The 19456-nt window shown below is 35.3% G+C and overlaps 1 protein-coding gene across 1 annotated transcript; it reads right to left on the minus strand.

Moving 5' to 3' along the window:
• Nucleotides 1-1642: 1642 nt before the first annotated feature.
• On the minus strand, nt 1643-19293 carry LOC106136790 (synaptic vesicle glycoprotein 2C). Its single transcript, XM_013337437.2, has 11 exons — nt 19139-19293; nt 12746-12839; nt 8724-8885; nt 7797-7959; nt 7199-7320; nt 6665-6909; nt 6079-6242; nt 5538-5655; nt 4470-4753; nt 2953-3080; nt 1643-2036 (listed from the first exon to the last, which is right to left on the minus strand). Exons 2-11 carry the CDS (start codon nt 12828-12830, stop codon nt 1930-1932), a joined length of 1578 nt encoding a protein of 525 aa, XP_013192891.1. The 5' UTR covers nt 12831-12839; nt 19139-19293; the 3' UTR covers nt 1643-1929.
• Nucleotides 19294-19456: the final 163 nt, after the last annotated feature.

Genomic DNA, 19456 nt, shown 5'->3' on the forward strand with positions numbered 1-19456 from the left:
CCTATATATATATATATATATTGGTTTTTCGCAAATATCACGGGAACTATAGTTTTCACCGAGATACTGCTCTAGTATCTTTATTGTATATATGTATATGTTATTGTTTATTATATAACTAAATATTGTATATTAGTAGGTATAGTTTACCTAATAAAAATAAAGTGTTACCGCCAACATTTCCGTATGCACATTCATCATTATTTACCACTTTTATTAATTGTTCCGAATTCTATGCTCACCCCTTCAATTCACCCTCCGTCTGTCTCACTCGCTCTTTGTGAAAATCGATGACCTCCTGCATGTTCCAGTTATCCTAGTAATTCTTACTAAAATGGCGGATCCGTCAAGCTAACTTCGTATTGGGGTTAGTAGGGTTTGTTTGTGCTATCTCTTCTCCCCTTCGCAATGTGTAGGTACTATGTACCTATGGGGCAATATAAAAATAGAAAAATTTGAGACATTTCATTATCACCAGAGAATAAATTATTTTATACATTTTTGATACTTATATGCTGTTTGCTAATCACTATTCTTTGATTGTTTTTGTTTACAAAAACAATAGTCATTGGAGAATAAGTATAATTTATTTAAAAAAAAAATATATTTTAATCTATTATCAAGAATGTAAATAATCCCTGATTTCCCGCGGAAATTTTCAACTATAGAAAAGTCATTTTTCTACTTGGAAAATCGTTTGAGATCTTTTTAGACAAGTTTCCACGACATCTGCTGTACCAGGGGAGTATGAAGTGAAAGAGGTCGTTAGAGCTAGGATTTATAACAATGCGAGTTAAGAAACGCATTCCACATGGATAAGCTATGCAAGAATATTATTGTTTATATTTTGGCTGCAACATTTTTTGAATGTAAAATTTACGTTGTGTATAAATGAAAATAACAACAGTTATTTCTATTTACTTCAATTAATAAAAATTTGCGCTATAAAAGTATCAAGTCAATATCTTCTTACATTATTATTTTTATTATGACACATCTAATTTATTATATTGGTGCAAGTAATATATTTCATTAGGCATTTTTCATTAATCAAATCATATCCAAAAAATTCTTTAAAAAAAATAAAACAACCTACTCCATCCATTTCTTATCTCATTAAAACAAAATGGAAGCGCGCAGTGGGTCTAAAATCAATGAAATCGCGCATGCGTCCCGTGTACCGCGCGCGTGACAGCTGGGTCGACCTCCCGCAGTTTCTGCGGCCCTGGTACCGCCGCCCACAGATCTGAAATTTTCTTGCCCTCCTCCAGGTTTCCGCGGAAGTGGAAACCTTCGACTTCCGCTCGTCTAGGGCGGCCGGAAACCGGAGACGTGAAAGCCTGTTGCGGGATATTTTCAATTTCACGGGAAAATTTCAGGGAATACAGGTGTTGCGTGTTCCTGTCATTTTCATCAAATCTACAGTTACGGTCTTTTGTTACTGCGCATCATGACTGCGCAGAAGAAAAAATTGCGTTCAAATCTTTTATTCTTTGTGTCTCCCTGTATAAATCCGATTTTTGAGCTATGTTTTTGCATAAATTTGTTGTCAAGAATAAAAGCAACTAACCAAAATATTAAGTTTAAGTGTAAGTACAGGAATAAATAAAAAATGTAATGAAAAGGAAAATAAAAAAAAATGAACGCTAGAATTCAAGTTTAATAAAAAGAAGAAAGAAGATCGTATAAAATAGAAAAAGATATAACAAAATCTTAAGTCTCTTTACTTAAATTACACTTAAAATACAACAAATTTTACAACTAAGTAAGTATATTATGGCACTTAAGACATCTGGAATACATTCTTCTAGAATGTTTCTGCTTCAAAGCGCTTAGTCTCAAAATTCTCTCTTGATTTTCTTAGGATACTCTTTCTCATACATTTGCAGCTGCGTGTGAAGCCGAGTTCATGCGTTAGTGTGAACTTCTTCATACTGGTTCGTGAGTTTCGTTTTCGGTCGGTTCAGCTGGGATCTCCTTGGCTGGGCTGTTGTTTTTCTTCTTGTTTGGAAGGGTTATGCAGAAAGCGGCGTTTACTGTAAAATAAAGAGATAGTTCATACAAAGGTTTAGGCGATCGATCTACCTATTATCCTACTAGTTAGTATTCTTTTAGTGACGGATACGTCACGTGGGACAAACAGTACTGCCGATAAAATTGGCACATAAAATAATTTATAATCTTTTCCATGCTATGTCGAGACTTTTTCAGTTTTTAGTTAGCATCTATCTGAAAATCTTGGTCAAATGTTTTGTATGACACCTATATACTGTTTAGCTTGAGTTGAGCTTCGAAATTAACAACGAAGGATAGTATCGAATTGATATATTATATTTCGCCAACTACTGGGCCAAAGATATATTTTACGTACCCTATGTTCTTCTTTATACTCTGCAATACATGTATGTAAATTACATTGACATTAGCTGAGTAGTTTTGACGTGAAAAACGAACAAAAAATACATTATCACTTATAATACTAGAGGCCGCCCGCGACTTCGTCCGCATGGAAACCCTATCAATCGCGCGGGAACTCCGGGATATAAAGTAGCCTATATGTTATTCCAGGTCTTCAGCTACCTACAGACCAAATTTCATTGTAATCGATTCAGAAGTTTTTGCGTGAAAGAGTAACAAACATCCATACTGACATATTGATAAACTTTCGCATTTATAATACTAGAGGCCGCCCGCGACTTCGTCCGCATGGAAACCCTATCAATCCCGCGGGAACTCTGGGATAAAAAGTAGCCTATGTGTTATTCTGGGTCTTCAGCTACCTACATACCAAATTTCATGGTAATCGGTTCAGTAGTTTTTGTGTGAAAGAGTAACAAACATCCATACAAACTTTCGCCTTTATAATAGTAGTAGGATTAGTAGGATTAGTATGCACATAAAAAAAAACAAACCAATTGAAGTGGAAGAAATAGAAAGAACAAGATATCGTACCAATAAGAATTCCCCCGAACAGATAGAAGCTGAGTCCGCAGTTGGACTGCAGGAACACGCCGATGAGGTTGGAGCCCACCATGGAGCCGGCGCGCCCCATCATCATGCACAGGCAGACCGCCATCGCCCTGGAAACAATATGTTATGTTATAGGTTTGGAGAGAGAGAGATTCTCCAGGGTTTGTAGTTTAGAATGATACTCCGTTTCAGAAGGTGAGAATGGAATGCTTTATTTACAAAAGTTGGACATATTTATATAAAACTATTTACAAAGGAAAATGCAAGGACGAATCAAAAATACGGAATTATTACCAATGATAAAGAGAAGTTATTTTTAACAAATCAGAAATATGGAATTATAACCAATAGTGTGAGCGTATTTACAATAGGAAATCTATCTAAAAGTTTTTGAGGATAATAAAATGGATTTGCATAGATTTCTGAGAATTTTGCATTGCTGTCTCTTGAGTCTGGATAGCTCCGTCTCGTTTCCGCTACACGTGTCGAGCTCGAGTTTCTGTGACGCCCGGTGCGGCCGCAGGCGCGCCGAGGGCGCCACGTGCGGTGTGCACGCGATGTTTGTTGGGTGAAACTTGCTTGCGTATAAAACCGTCTTGCTGCTTGCTCCCCGCCTCAGTGTGAATTTGAACTTGCGGCGTGAGGTCGCGCTCGTGAAGCTCGCGCGAAGTGCAGTGTGTGCGTCGAACTCTTGAGTTTGTTGTTTCGGACGGAGATCCGATGGACAATAATGCAGTGTGGAGAATTGGCGTGTGAAGATGCTGATGCTGCCTGGAAGAACTGCTGATGCACGATGTGTGGCATGTCCATGTGCACGCGCTCACAAACAGTTCTTTTCAGAACTAGCTTCTTCTGGTTTCTGGGCAACGAAGTCGGCATGATATTAAAGTGCTTGATTTGTTTTATTCATCTCTTATATATATATGTATTATATCTATTATATCCTGGTAATGTTTTGGTATTATGATGGTAAGTATTATGAAGGTAATGGTTGTGCTCGGTAATGGGTAAGGTAATCTTGTTGGTAAGTATGTTGGTAGCCACATAGGTAATAACAATTTCTTGTCTACGAAATAACAAGAGATTTTCAAAATCAAGGAGCACGAGCTGAACACAAACGAAATAATTTGAATCATTTATGTTTAGCAAAAACTGAAAACAGGAGCGTTGTCGAGTCGAATGCTCGAAGCGCGTTTGAGGCTCGTAGTTTGGTTTAACCAACAAGAACTTTGGGTCGGGTCGTTTTTGTAGACCCACCTGATCTTCTTTTGATTAAATGCGCATATTTTACGGTTATAGGGAATAAACTTAGTTCTTTACTTAACATTCAAAAGAATCAAAGGCTAAATCATTAAATTTAGATATAGTGACAGGGTGTACAACCTTCACTTAAAATCGATTTAAAACCCAGTGTACCGTTGCTGTCTAAGATCAGGATGAGCTTCTTCTCGATCAATTTACAATGACCTCAAATATTCGTATAAAAAGTATAAATTCACCTGTATTTCGTAGGGAACAGTTCCACAGCCACCGCATTCATCAAACCAATGCAAGCTCCTGACATTTGGAAGATGGCGAATAGAATCACAGCTAATTGAGTATTAGCCGCAAAATGAGCTCCAATCCCACACAATCCAGTGGCACTGAGAACCACGATCAGGATAAGCTTCTTTCCGATGAAGTCGACCAGGAATCCCACGATGATGTACATGGAACTGAAGACGAGGCCGATGTAGATGGATTGTTCGAATGTCGCTGTGTTCATAGTGTCGTCACAACCAACCTGAAAAATTTTAACATGATGTAAAAGTTAGTAAATAAATGGGGAACAGTTTAAACAATAAATAAGTATATAATGGTTGTAATGTTACTAAATAAGTATAAACTCGTTTTGTTCAGTTCGGAATATTTGCGATACTAACTCAACGTTGTATATTTTCAAATTTATTAATATCTTATAGATAAAGATATAAGATTTTTTCATTTTCATCATGACCGAGATTTGAACCTAATTATGATGAAATAACGACTATGTGACATGCAAAAGTTAAGAGTCACACTACCTACCACTTAGCCACAGAGGTTGATGAAGATCAATTGATATTGTACCCTTGATTTTGTAATTAAATAAATACCATTACCAGGTCTAAACGACTTGATTATGTACTCATTATGATTAAGACATTATTTACAACACGCTTATGTAAGCTACATCAAAGTGGTTCAGATAAGAGAACCTGACGTCAAGATGTGCAAGGTTGATGACATAAAATAAATGTTTCTGGAACATTTGCACATAAGTTTTCTAAATTCTTTAACCATTGTTCTAATTGTCACAACATTTAAGCACAGTTATTTCGAATTCCATGAAAAATAAGAGTACTATTATTTATGCAATACACAAAATTATATACAGATGCATTTGAAAATAAAAATGAAAATATATTTATTCAGTAACTTACTAGAGGGTTACAAATTTAACAACTTTCTTTGGAAATGAAATAATGTTCGACTGATAATTGAACTGTGTAGCTGAGATTATCAAAATTTCAAAGAAATAATCTTACCTCAGTATCATTTCCGTGTTTGTTGTAAGCCAGCACATCACAAATCCTCATCGGTCCGCCATCGTGGTTCACCACCGAGTTCAGGATCGTGGGGAACCAGACGTAAAAACCATTAGTTCTGGAAATAAAAATTAAATATTAAAAATCTTTTCGTCGATAACCAAACGGAAACCAAATCCAACTCATCAATCAATCTAAAATTTATCAATAAAGAATTATCATATCATTGTGGCATGTTTTTTCCTGAAAGGTCCAGAATGCAGCATAGGTCAAACATTTCTAAAGGTACCTCAAGCATTAATAGATAGATTAATAAATATATCTAATAGATCTATTTATCTATTAAATCCTCTAGATAAATAGTGCGGTCACCACTTCAGGAAGGGCATAATTTGATTAAATGCACAAGGATGATACAACTCACGACGAAGCAAATAATGAATTGCCAAATCTTTTTACAGCATTAGTGTATCAGCCAGCTGGGTAAATAATCAGGAAAATGTGATTACAAATAACAGTAATTTTAAGATCTTGAACATACGTAGCAAATATTCCGAACTGAACAAAACAAGTGAGCAGCGTCCACGGCAGCAGCGGCGCGCGGAACAGCGGTAACGTTTGCTCCCGCATCGACTTCAACAAGGCGCGGAATACGCCCAACTTCTCGTCAGTGGCCGCTTGCTTGTCTACTATTATTGTTTCCACCTGGAATGGAATAAGATAAATGAGTCGGTTTTCATTTGGTTCATTATTCTAAATTTTATACATTTTACTTCAGTATCTAAGGTAAGGTTTAATGAAACAAAGACGTAGCTAATTGGTTTGACGCCTACATGGATGACATGCTCATTAATGGACCTAAAGCGAAGTTTGCCCAAGGGAGGCACAGGGGAAAGATAAGAATAATAGCTTGTAGCCAGAGTTTAAATTACACATGAATTATTACTCCCAGAGGAGTAGGGAGACAGTAGATGTTTTCACTTGCAACCATCTCTGCAAACTTCTTTTGCGTTATCCATATTCATCAATATTTTAAACAATCTCCTCGATTTAAGATACAAAATTTAACGTCATCAAAATATGTAATTAAAATTGTAAACTCAATAAGCGTATCTGTTAAAACTTACTCCAAAAGTATCCTTAGGCATCCGATAGTTGACGGAATAAATGGTCTTCATAACTGCCAAGACTTCCTCTTGCCTTCCAGCTGCGGTCAGGAACTTGGGACTTTCCGGTGCAAAGCACATAATTATTGATGAGAGAGCATAAGGGATGCCACAGGCAACCACCAGGAGGCGCCACGGGCGGTAGTAAATGTTCAGGAAGCTGATATAATACGCGAAGTCTAGGGGCAGGATCAGCCAGGATATTGCTGGAATTATATGAACATAGGAAAAATTTATTATAAGGTTATCAGAAGTGTAACTTTCAAAATTTTCTTTGGAAGGAAACAAGATATGTTTTTGAGTTTACGAGTCCATAGTAACCCGTAAATTGAACCAATAAAATTAAAATTACTTCATGAACAACTTTGACTGTAAATCAATTAAGTCTTTAAAGTTTATCATAATTAAGTACGCAATGCGGAAGGGAGTTTTAAAATATGTGTTATAAAATATCAAAGTTGTAATTTTGATGATATTGTAAGTAGTAAATCTTACCAGGCAAGACAACGGTTCCAATTCCCACGAAGGCAGATCCGAATGCAACCATCTTGTCTCTATGGCGAAGGTTGTTAAATTCACCCAGGTAGGTGTATGCTACTGCTGAGGAGCCAGACATGCTGTCAAAAAATAGTTCTAAAGATAAGATCAAATCCAGTTTGTTTAACAATTTGTTTTATTACAGTTGATAGTTTGAGCTTGAATTATGCTTGGTAAAAGGTCAAATGCTAATTTTAAATATTGCTCTTTCAGTTTGTTTGTTTGTTATAGGTTTAAAGTAATGTGTTTGGAACCTGGTTTTTGTTCGATACAGGATAGTTGATTAGCCAAAAGATTTCTTTGGCCCCATAAAGATAATGACTAGTGCATATTTGCAAATTTTGAATCAAAAGATATGCAGGATCATATTCATTTAAAAATTTTAATTCAACTAATTCTACTTTCCAATAGAGAGGAAAATTAACTGATCAACAACATCACTACGATTTGACAAGATTTCCTTAAACATAATTATGTGGCAAGTGGAAGGAGGTAGTCTCTGCCTACCCCTCCGGTAAAGAGGCGTGATTTTATGTATGTATAATTATGTACTTACAATATAGCAGATAAGAATTGGAGTACAGCGAAACTGATCATGTTCGGCGTGAAGCTGACGAGGACGGTGAGCAGGAATGACGTCATCATGGAGTAGAGCAGCACTGGCCGGCGACCGCGGGTGTCTGCTAGCCACCCCCAGAAGTAACCCGTCAGGATCATGGCTGGAATAGAACAGGAGATAGGAATGTAGAACGGATAAAAGTTGAGAGTCACGGCTGAAATCAGAATAGAGTTGCGGATACAGAATAATATTTTTTTTTTTTAATAAATACACACTGATTGAGTTAGCCTCGAAGTAAGTTGAGACTTGTGTTACGAGATACTAACTCAACGATACTATATTTTATAATAAATACATATATAGATAAACATCCAAGACCCAGGCCAATCAGAGAAAGTTCGTTTTTCATCATGCCCTGGCCGGGATTCGAACCCGGGACCCCCGGTGTCACAGACAGGCGTACTACCGCTGCGCCACACAGGCCGCCTAATAATCTCTGTATTCTGTGTCTATGGAGATCAGAAACTAATTTGAATCATTGTTGTTACTTTATGCAAAAGTGCTCCCTTCATTTCCCTTCAACATCATCTTGAAATAGAAAATTATGAACTGTTGTTTTTAGTTGCTATTATCCTAGCGTAATACTCCTCATTAATTACTCGTGTGCCGTGTGGTTCCCGGCACCGATAGAAAAAAGAATAGGACTACTCCGTCTCTTCCCACGGATGTCGTAAAAGGCGACTAAGGGATAGGCTTACAAACTTGGAATTCTTTTCTAGGCGATGGGCTAGCAACCTGTCACTATTTGAACCTCAATTCCATCATTAAGCCAAATAGCTGAATGTGGCCATTCAGTCTTTTCAAGACTGTTGGCTCTGTCTACCCCACGATTATAGACGTGACCATATGTATGTATGAACTTACCCATAAAAGGGATGGCAGCTATCCACCCCCGTTGCTGAAGAGTGAGGTCCAGGTCGCATTGTGCAGCCGGCAGTACGTAGCCAAGCGCGAGGCTCTGCATGATGACCCCCATCAGAATGAGGCCACATAGCAGCATGTGCAGGATGTTGTACACTCCCAGACCTGGGTAGGTAGTAGTCCAATATAATTTATGTAAACAGGGTAAATATTACCTAGGTATACTCTATTGCAACAAGAAAGATACATGAATTACAATGTACAACAGCTTTAAGGTACAATGGCGGACGAAGAGCCGAATATTTTTTATAAGATTTAGGAATAAAGTAGGTTCGAGATGCATGCAGTTCAAGTATTTCATAATACAATTATAAATAATTATTTTTAAAAACCTAATTTATCACTGGAAACTGGGTTTTCCAAAATCGTTATGTATTATAAATTATAACACTACGGTAAACATTAAATTTTCCCACACTGTATTTTATAACAATTTAATCTCAATTAAAATAAGATGATTGATATAATTACTTCAAGATATTTGGACAACGATAATGATACGAGTATGAATGAATTACTTCTAAACTACTAACATATGACATATTTTCTTTTTGTAATCTCAAGTTATACATTTTCATGATTTATATGTGTTCTTCAGTCGAGAATAAAAAACGAAATTTACAATATTCTTTTTAAAGAGTCTACTTCTTTTAGACAATATTTTAAGAGGCTAATAAGATAACACGAAATTTTCATGAGAGAGATAAAGTTTCGTGCAAAAGATAGTAACATACAAACATATATAAGGAAGAAAAGACTGAAAGGTCACGTTTAGCCTGCACGTCCCTCTCCCCGAACGTACATTTTTTCGAATGTCCCTCTCCTCGAATGTACCTTTTCTTGAATGTCCCTTTCTCCGAATGTCCCTTTTCTAGAATGTTCCTTACCCCGAGTGTCTACTTCCCCAAATAGAAATTAAAAGTTTAATACTTTAAGGGATTGAATGACTTTTAATGCTGACTTTTAGTACATTGTTGGCTCTGTGGTGTAGCCGTACCTAGTGCGGTTGTCTGTGACACCGGAGGTCTCGGGTTCGTATCCCGGCCACGGCATGGTGACAACTTCTTCTATTTGGCTTGGGTCTATCTTTATAAGTATTTAATAAAAATTATGGTGCCGTTTAGTTAGTATCTCACAAGTCTCGAACTTACTTTGAGGCTTACTCAATCTGTGTTATTTGTTGCGTATATGATTATTAATTTTTTATTCTTTTATTAATTAGGGAATGGACGTTCGAGGAAATGGACTTTAGACATCGACTAGACAAGATTCAAATAGTGACAAGTTTGCAAAGATAGTACGTAGATAAAAATATTCAAGTAATTATTATGTAATCATGTCAATGAAATGTCAAGTTCACACTCCATCACACTAGTGGTGGGTGTTATCACCATGTTATCACCATGAGGGGTCGACATTGACCTCAAGCTGACTCCTTATCATAGGACAGGTATAAAGTTATACCTCTATCCATAAAGAGTATCTCACTATATGATATTTTTTTTATTAGTTTTTTTTTAACGGCAGCAATAAAGTGCAGTGTGGTTCCCGGTATTACCTAATAGAAAAAAAAATAGGATTGCTTACTCTTTCACAGAGATGTTGTAAAAGGCGAGTAAGAGATAGGCTTATAGCGTCCTAATAATAAATTATATAACTTTACCTTTTTTATATACTTAATGATTTTGTTTGTTTGTAATATCTTTATTGCACAAATTTTTGTCTACAACTTTTTATAGCTAGGCATCCAGAACAAAACAAGCAAAAGGGATAACCCTTAAAAAAAGTAAGTACCTAAGTAATTGACTGGTATTTGAAACACGATCATAACCATTACACTATCAAATTTTACAACTGTTTTTTTTCTCAGTAATCACACAGTATATTTCCATGTATAATAAACAAGTGATGATTTCAATGTTTTTGATTGCATTAGGAGCTAATGTTTTATTTACATACCCTATATATCAATTAGTTCATCGTTATGTTATCTCAGATCAAGAACAGTGGGTCGCTGATACGTTATTTTTTTAAATCCATACTAATACTTAATATAAATTCGAAAGTGTGTTTGTTTGTTATCTCTTCAAAGTTAATCCACTGAAACGATCTGGATGAAATTTTGCACGCATATAAGGAGTACGGAGAGGATATAGGGTACCTTACATCTCAGTAAAAACTATAATTCCCGCTGGATTTGCTAAAAAAAACCTGTATCTTTTTGTAGGTGGCGTTAAATTCGCGCGTGCTGAAGGTAAACGCTAGTATACTTTAAGCAGGAAAATTTGAAACTTTTTTTGTAACTTCACTACATAGTATAAAACAAAGTCGCTATTTTAGTCTGTTTGTCTGTATGCTTAAATCTTTAAAATTACGCAACGGATTTTGATGCGGTTTTTTTTAACAGGTAGAGTGATTCAAGAGGAAGGTTTTTATGTATAATTTTTTCCGAATTTTGCACCCGTGCGAAGCCGGGGCGGGTCGCTAGTTGGATATAAAAAGCGATATATGTTGTTGTGTATATGTTGTTTTCAGTAAACTTTGAGCTTCAATAAACCCACTACAGATATAGGGTGTCAGGTAAGGGTACGCAATCGGTACTAAATGACCTATACCAATCTTATACTTATAGTTTTTGTGTTATTATTTATTCTATGGTATCTTGTATTTTTTATTGGAAAGAGAGCGTTTTACCATAACTTGTAAGATTTGATCTTTTATGAAACACGCATGTTCATACAAAATAAAATGATAACTAAGAGTGTTTTCCCAAAACCGGCGAGAGTGTATGAAACGAGTTATGTATGTGTATGAGGCGAAAGAAGTATTCAGGGTTCGTGGCGAGTGGGAAAATGTATCTGCCTACCCCTCCGGGAAAGAGGCATGACTTTATGTATGTCCAATTGAATAATAATGTGGTAGGTATAAAGGGATATTGATGATTACAATAAAAAATATTATATACCTACTCTTAATTTAGATTCAATGACGAATTATTTATGATAAATTGTTACCATCTGGTGCGATACTTACGTGACCTACTCTAAATATAAATTAAGTTGCTGATAAGATAGCTAATAAATAGGGCTGAAATACTAGGCGCTTTATCTGTAAGTCAGATTTGAGAATGATCTTTAGAGATGGTGTATATACTGCCCTTTTTGGATTTGTGTATAAGTGTGAAAAACAATTACAAAAAATGCAGTATATTGTATGTAATTTAGAACTAGCGACCCGCCCCGGCTTCAAACAGATAGCATTTATACAAATAAACCTTCATCTTTATTAAAAAAAATCGTATCATAATCGGTGTGTAGTTTTAAAGATCAAAGCATACATATGAGACATAGGGAAATGCGGAAAACGACTTTGCTGTATATTATGTAGTGAAGATTATAGTATTTTTCATTTCGTTACATTTGGTAAAGTAACCACTTATTATTTGGTTATCCGCACATAAAGCTTAAGGGAAAGAATAAAATGTTTACTGTCATTATTAAAACCTCAATTCCAGGATAAAGTCATACAGCTGAACATGACCTTTCTGTGTTTTCAAGACTGTTGACTCTGTCTACCTCTTATTCCCTTTTGAGCATGTCGAGCCAAGACTTAGCTTTTCATGTCCAATTATTTCAGATCGTACGTTGTTAGTGAGTTAGTCAAATATTGGGTAATTGATTGATTGATTTAAAGCTAGTCAAGTAGGAAACCAAAGAAGTAAGGTAAGGATTCTCTAATTTTTATTGCAATAATAATATAATAATAAAATAAATAAATAAATGTTGTAAAAACTGAAGTTGTAAAACTGTTTTGTGTGCCAAAAAAAACTTAAATAAAAATATTATCCAGCTAGAAATTGTACTTGCTAACAACATATGAATAGGTAGTATAAAATATATTCTCCTATGACTTTTTTAATACTTACTACAACAAAACAGTAAACGAAACGTTAAAAAGTTAGTCACCTGACATCAACATGGCCTCGTCCAGCGTTGCCGCTTGTACTTTTTCATTTTTCCCGCCATTCTTCACTGTCCCGTTCGCCACCATTTTGATTATCTGAAAAAAATTAAAAAACAATATTTATTTCTTCGGCCAGACTTTGATTGCATCTGCATAGATTTAGATTCATTGCATTATATGTTCATAAACAAAAAAAATAGCGATAATACCTTTGACTTGATTCTGTTGCTTTGTGGAAAAAAACATGAAAATAATGTAATCATCATCACTACATAGTATAAAACAAAGTCGCCCATTTTGTCTGTAGTCCCTTCGTATGCATAAAACTTTAAAACTACGCAACGGATTTTGATGCGGTTTTCACTAATAGAAAGAGTATTTTCTCCGACAGGTTTTTATATATAATTGAAATACATTGAAACTATATTAGCTGAGTTATAGCGATTTATGTCCAAGAAGTTAGAAAAAAAATCTAATTGAAGATTGCATTTGTGCGTGCGCCGCTTATACCGTTGGATACAAGTAAGAACAATGTATAGCAAAAACATTGGTCTTTATTAGTTCTACAAAAAAGTCCGCGATGACATATATCCAGCTTTTTTATTTAAGTCACAAAAACTACTTTTCTGTATTAAAAAAACATTTAATTCGTTGGGTGATGTTTAACCAATAATACATATATCCTTATCAAAATAAGTAAGTTCATCATCACGAGCATTTAATTTAGATTATTTTTGCAGTTTACAGTGTGTTATTTAGACATATAGTTTAGGAGATATCACGATATTAGTAACAAAAGTAGGTAAGTACATAAAAAAAAACAAAAAATATAAAAAAACGGTACATAAAAAATAAATAATATTAAAAAGTAGGTACTACGACTTTGATCTATACATATAAGACAAAAAAAAATCTGTACATTACTTAAATATTTTTTCCAAAAACTGATAGGGGGGGCGATCAAAGAAGAGTCACAGAAACCAAAAAACATTTTAATATTTTAAACGCGGTTAAGGGAAAGAGAAGTTATTGTGAATTGAAAATTAGTATCCAATATGTGTTGGTGCGTTGACTGTATTTGTCGAAGTAGCGGGATACACGTAAACGAAGTTGCGCGGGTCAGCTATTTTAAAAATAAATCATGATACGGCCAATATCAAAAGTAAGTAATAATTTGAAACCCTTTTTGAAATCATATTCTATTTTGACGATTATTGGGTAATTTATTACTAATTAAGAGCTATTAATTGTTATCAAGTGGCTAAGTGATTAGCATAGACTAATGATGATTAATTACAGTGAAATCTGTTCTCTTAGCAAATATTTATTTAAACTCTTACTGCCGGGTTCCCGTCACTGGAATAGAATATCTTTCCCATGGATGTCGTGACAGGCGACTAAGGGAAAGGCCACTAAGCTTGGGAGTCTTCTTGTAAGCGATGTGTTAGCAACCTGTCACTATTTGAATCTTAATTCCATCATGAATCCATACAGCTTTAACGTGATATTTCATGGCATGACTCCGTTTACTCCGCACGGGATATAGACGTAATTATATGTAGGTATTTTTATATTGAAACTCTTTGTTTTAAAACCTTTACGGATTTATCCAAACGTAAAAACATTTTAAAAAAGTAACAAATATGTTTTTTGTATAAAAAAAAATATTTGATAAATACAGAATTTTATGTCAGCGATTTCTTAAAAAAAGTGTTAGGAATGATGAGGCAGGTACTAATTAAAAAATTAAGCGGGCTGTAATCTGTAATCACAAAGGATCAAAATTTTATGGGCTTACATAAACAACACGACAGGGGTGATAAGACACTGTTTTACAAGTGTAATCAATCATAAATATTTTAAATTGATATTAGGAAATCCGTTTAGTGTTGGTTGATTATAAACTATGGAAAAGAATAGATTTATTTCCAAAATTGGAAACAAGGTATCTCTTATTGACGTCACATCACTTAAATCTAATTATATTTCCAGCGTATAGAGCGCGTGTGTAAAAGAAGCGACGGATTAAACTACACTGCAGCATATAAAAGTTCCCTGTTTAATACGGAACTATAAAAACTATTCAATTCTATCATTAAGCCAAATAGCTGAACGTGGCCATTCAGTCTTTTTAAGACATCCATGGGAAAGAGATGGAGTGGTCCTATTCTTTTTTGTATTGGTGCCGGGAACCACACGGGGTATTATAAACCACCACGTATTATAAAATATAATACCGTTCATTCAGAAATAAACTCTATTCGAGCTCAATCTTTGTAATTATAGTTTCCGATATTGTTATGATTCATAGTGAGAATGGGATACAACGTAATTTTAATGATAATTTATTGATAACATAATAACCATATTGTGCAACATGCGGGTGATCAAAGTACATGATAATTATTTGTATAACACATACATACATACATGCGCCGTGTGGTTCCCGGCACCAATAGAAAAAAAGAATAGGACCACTCCATCTCTCTCCCATGGATGTCGTAAAAGGCGCCTAAGGGGTAGACTTATAAACTAGGGATTATTTTAGGCGATGGGCTAGCAACCTGTCACTATTTGAATTTCAATTTTATCTTAAAGCCAAATAGCTGAACGTGGCCTATCTGTCTTTTCAAGACTGTGGGCTCTGTCTACTCCACAAGGGATATAGACGTGACCATATGTATATATAGTCACGTCTTTATGCCTTACGGGGTATGAAGAGTCAACAGTTTTGAAAAGATTGAAATGATTCAGCTGTAAGGCTTTATGATGGAATTGAGATTCAAATAGTGACAGGTTGCTGGCCCATTGCCTACATACAAGAGGTATCTCAAGTTTCCAAGCCTATTATGGGAAGGATATGGAGGGAGTGGAGACTCTTACCATCGGCTGCCTACTTCCTACTAGCTAAAGTCCATTTTGCATCCTCACCACTCTGGAGAGTAGCCGGGGCATACCTTTGACCATGGATCCTGGATTTAGTGTAGTCAATTTTTATACTATTATTACTATTAGGCTTGCAAACTTGGGATTCTTTTTCAGGCGATGGGCTAGCAACCTGTCACTATTTGAATCTCAATTCTATCATTAAGCCAAATAGCTGAACGTGGCCATTCAGTCTTTTCAAGACTGTTGGCTCTGTCTACCCCGCAAGGGATATAGACGTGACCATATGTATGTATGTATTTATGTAATTTTTATACAAAGCGACTCCTATCTGACCTCCGCAACTTTTGCAGGAGAACCTAATCCGTTTGGATCGATCATGGTTACGCATCCAGTCGCCTGAATGTGCATCATGTTTCCTCGCGACGTTTTCCGTCACCGTAAGAGCATCACTTAGTATTCAATCTAATGTAAATTACTTCGAAAATGGTCATGGACACAAGTTGGATTTGAACGTATGCCTTAATGCGCATCACGAATTTTAACCGTGCACTTCACCTATTCGATCACCGTTCTTACGACTGCCTGTGCCATTATATTTTATGGCCAATACATACATACATACATATAATCACGTCTATATCCCTTGCGGGGTAGACAGAGCCAACAGTCTAGTAAAAACTGATAGGCCACGTTCAACTATTTGGCTTTAAGAAAGAATTTCAATTCAAATAGTGACAGATTGCTAGCCCATCGACTAAAAGAAGAATCCCAAGTGTATAAGCCTACCCCTTAGTCGCCTTTTACGACATCCATGAGAGAGAGATGGAGTGGTCATATTCTTTTTTCTTTTGGTGCCGGGAACCACACGGCAATTTTATGACCAATTACAGCATTATTAGTATACTTCAGTGTTAATTTACAGCTCATGTCATCTCTACTCGGAAAGTTTATAATCTCAAACATAAAATTTCCGTGTTGTTTTTATGTTAGTCTTAACACTTTTAAGCTATGCTTATACATCGTTTTATAATCACTTCTTTCGTTATAAATTATTACTGCTAAGATTTCCACTTCCTAAGTAAGTATAAATAAAGAGTTTATCAGAGAAAACAGTGAGATAATCATACCAACTAATATTATAAACGCGATAGTAAGTTTCTTGCGTGGTTCCCGGCACCAATACAAAAAAGAATAGGACCACTCCATCTCATTCCCATGGATGTCGTAAAAGGTGACTAAGGCATAGGCTTACAAACTTGGGATTCTTTTTAGGCGATGGGCTAGCAACCTGTCACTATTTGAATCTCAATTCTATCATTAAGCCAAACAGCTGAACGTGGCCATTCAGTCTTCAAGACTGTTGGCTCAGTCTACTCCGCAAGGGATTAGACATGACCATATGTATGTATGTGTGTATAATTAAGAGTCTGGACAAGGACATAGAGTTCTTTTCATCCCGGTAAAAACTACACTTAGTTTCGTGGAATTCAGGAAAATCCTGCGCATGTAGGTAGAGGTAATTCGCGTGGGCGAGTAGCGGGTGAAGATAATTTGAATAAGTAAATCGACTCAATGCCTTCATGCCCGCAATAGGTATGTAAATTTTAACATGAAATGTATATGAAAAAGTATTGAACCAATTTTGGTAAGTAAAACGGTACAGTCACGACCGATACCAATAATAAAAATGAATTATTCCGGGTCCAAATAAAATCTGATAACCCTTTTCACCTGTTTGATTTCATCATTCATAAGTTTCATCATCATTCGTATACATACATACGTATAACGTTTTTATTCTTTACGGGGCAGACAGAGCCAAATTACAAAATTTGTAGGCCACATTTTACTTAATGGAGAATTGAAAATCCAAAGCCAAATATCTTTTTTTAGATGATTGTGCTTCTAACAACATCGATGATGGTTTTGGTTGATCAAATTCATAATATTTTATTTGAATTCAAAATTTTTATTCATTAAATTGTCAATAATAATTGTTAATAATAATTAATAATAATGGTCATAGGCAGACCCCGGGCTCTTTACCAGACACTACAGGACGCACCCAGGGCTACCACCAGGATGATGATCACACACATTAAGAGGATTATGGTTGTTTTTTTGGGTTGGGTACATATAGTGTAAGATTTCATTAAAGTTTCATAATGATTGTTCACTTCATAATTACATTATCTCAATGTCGATAACCCCTGTTTATTCGTTGCAATGTGAATATTTGATGCCATGCTCGATTTTGGGTGACGCCATAGGAAATTGAACAATGTAAGATTATTAGCTTTTTACCCGCAACTTCGCTCGCGTGAATTTAGCGCCATGTACATGCGCGTATTTAGCGTCATTCAAAAAAGAATACAGGTTTTTAGCTAATCCCGCGGGAACTAAAGTATTGTTTACTTTTATTTTTCCATACTTTTATTAAACAGTTATTTGACACAATATATAGTATTTTTAGGTTCTGTATAATATCTATCGTCTGCCCGTCTTCCCGACGCTCTCTTTGCCAGCAAAAAGGTGTACACTGTATGCTTCTCCAGACTCCTTATTGTATGTTCGCAATTTCGAGAAGATTCGTTCAGTAGGTTAACGCGGATAATAATAAAAGTAGAACAATTGATTTCTTTGAGGAACGTAAATCTTTTTTCTAAGTATACCTACAATCAATAGATCTTTTTCAGAATTCTATGATGAAAGAGGAGGTTCACATATGATGGCTTCAACCGGTAAACGTTTTTCTTTTCTCAATATATAAGTTCATTGGCCGTAAATGATAGATGTTTAGTGATATTTTCTGGTAGATCTTTGTGGGATTGGTACTTACGTTCGTGACGAAACATAAGACTCATAATTGTTATTGCATTTGTAATTATAGTAAATAATTTTAAAATAACAAAATTTATTAACAGCACATCAGTGATAAAAAAAATTAAAGGTTATATTTACCGAGCTGTTTCAGGAAATGTTAAACATTACCATTCCCTCTTTTTTCTGTTTTTTAGTTTTTTTTAATTTCTTGTGAATTTCTATAGTCCAATTTCTTCAAAGTAAATATCTGAAATGTATGTAGTATATCGGTAGTTTATCAAATTTGGAGCCTACGTCTGATAATGTGATCGGGGAAACCTTTTATATTAAAGTTAGAAAAACATTTAACATTATTATTTAGTTCAGAGAATCATCATTGCCTTTCAAAATGGTCATGCTACCAGCCTTCTGGGCACACTCCCGCAGGTTGTTGCAATTTGTAAATTTAATATTAGTTTGTAATCATTAGGTTATTTAGATATTGTATCACTTTTTTTTTGTATAAATAAATGTGGAAACAAAATTGTATTGTGGGAATATTATGTCAGATGAATCCAAAGAGGAGTTCGCTACCTACCATTACCTACCATTTATTTAACGGGAAAAGTTTTTAAAACATAAATAAGTACTTGGGTCCTAAAACACACGAACCTTAATATAAAATTTTCATATTTTATACTCACATTATTTTCTCTATTATATCTGCCGTGTCATACACTCTTTTTTCCGTCGAACTAGTGTAACGCCGCGGTTTTGCTCGGTCACTGGACGCGCCGGTACCTCGTTCACTACTGATCGCGGCGCGAGCGAATTTTTAGTTATATATTTCATACATCTAGTATGAAGCTTCGTTATCTTTATTACTGCGATAGTTTATAATTCACTAGTTGTTTCCCGTTACTGCATTATGAAATTACGAACGAATTTTATAGAGTACTAGCTGTTCCCGCGACTTCGTCCGCGTGGAATAGGTAGTTATTTTGGGCATCATTGAATCAAGG

Source organism: Amyelois transitella, chromosome 10, assembly GCF_032362555.1.
Source record: "Amyelois transitella isolate CPQ chromosome 10, ilAmyTran1.1, whole genome shotgun sequence".
Taxonomy (NCBI): domain Eukaryota; kingdom Metazoa; phylum Arthropoda; class Insecta; order Lepidoptera; family Pyralidae; genus Amyelois; species Amyelois transitella.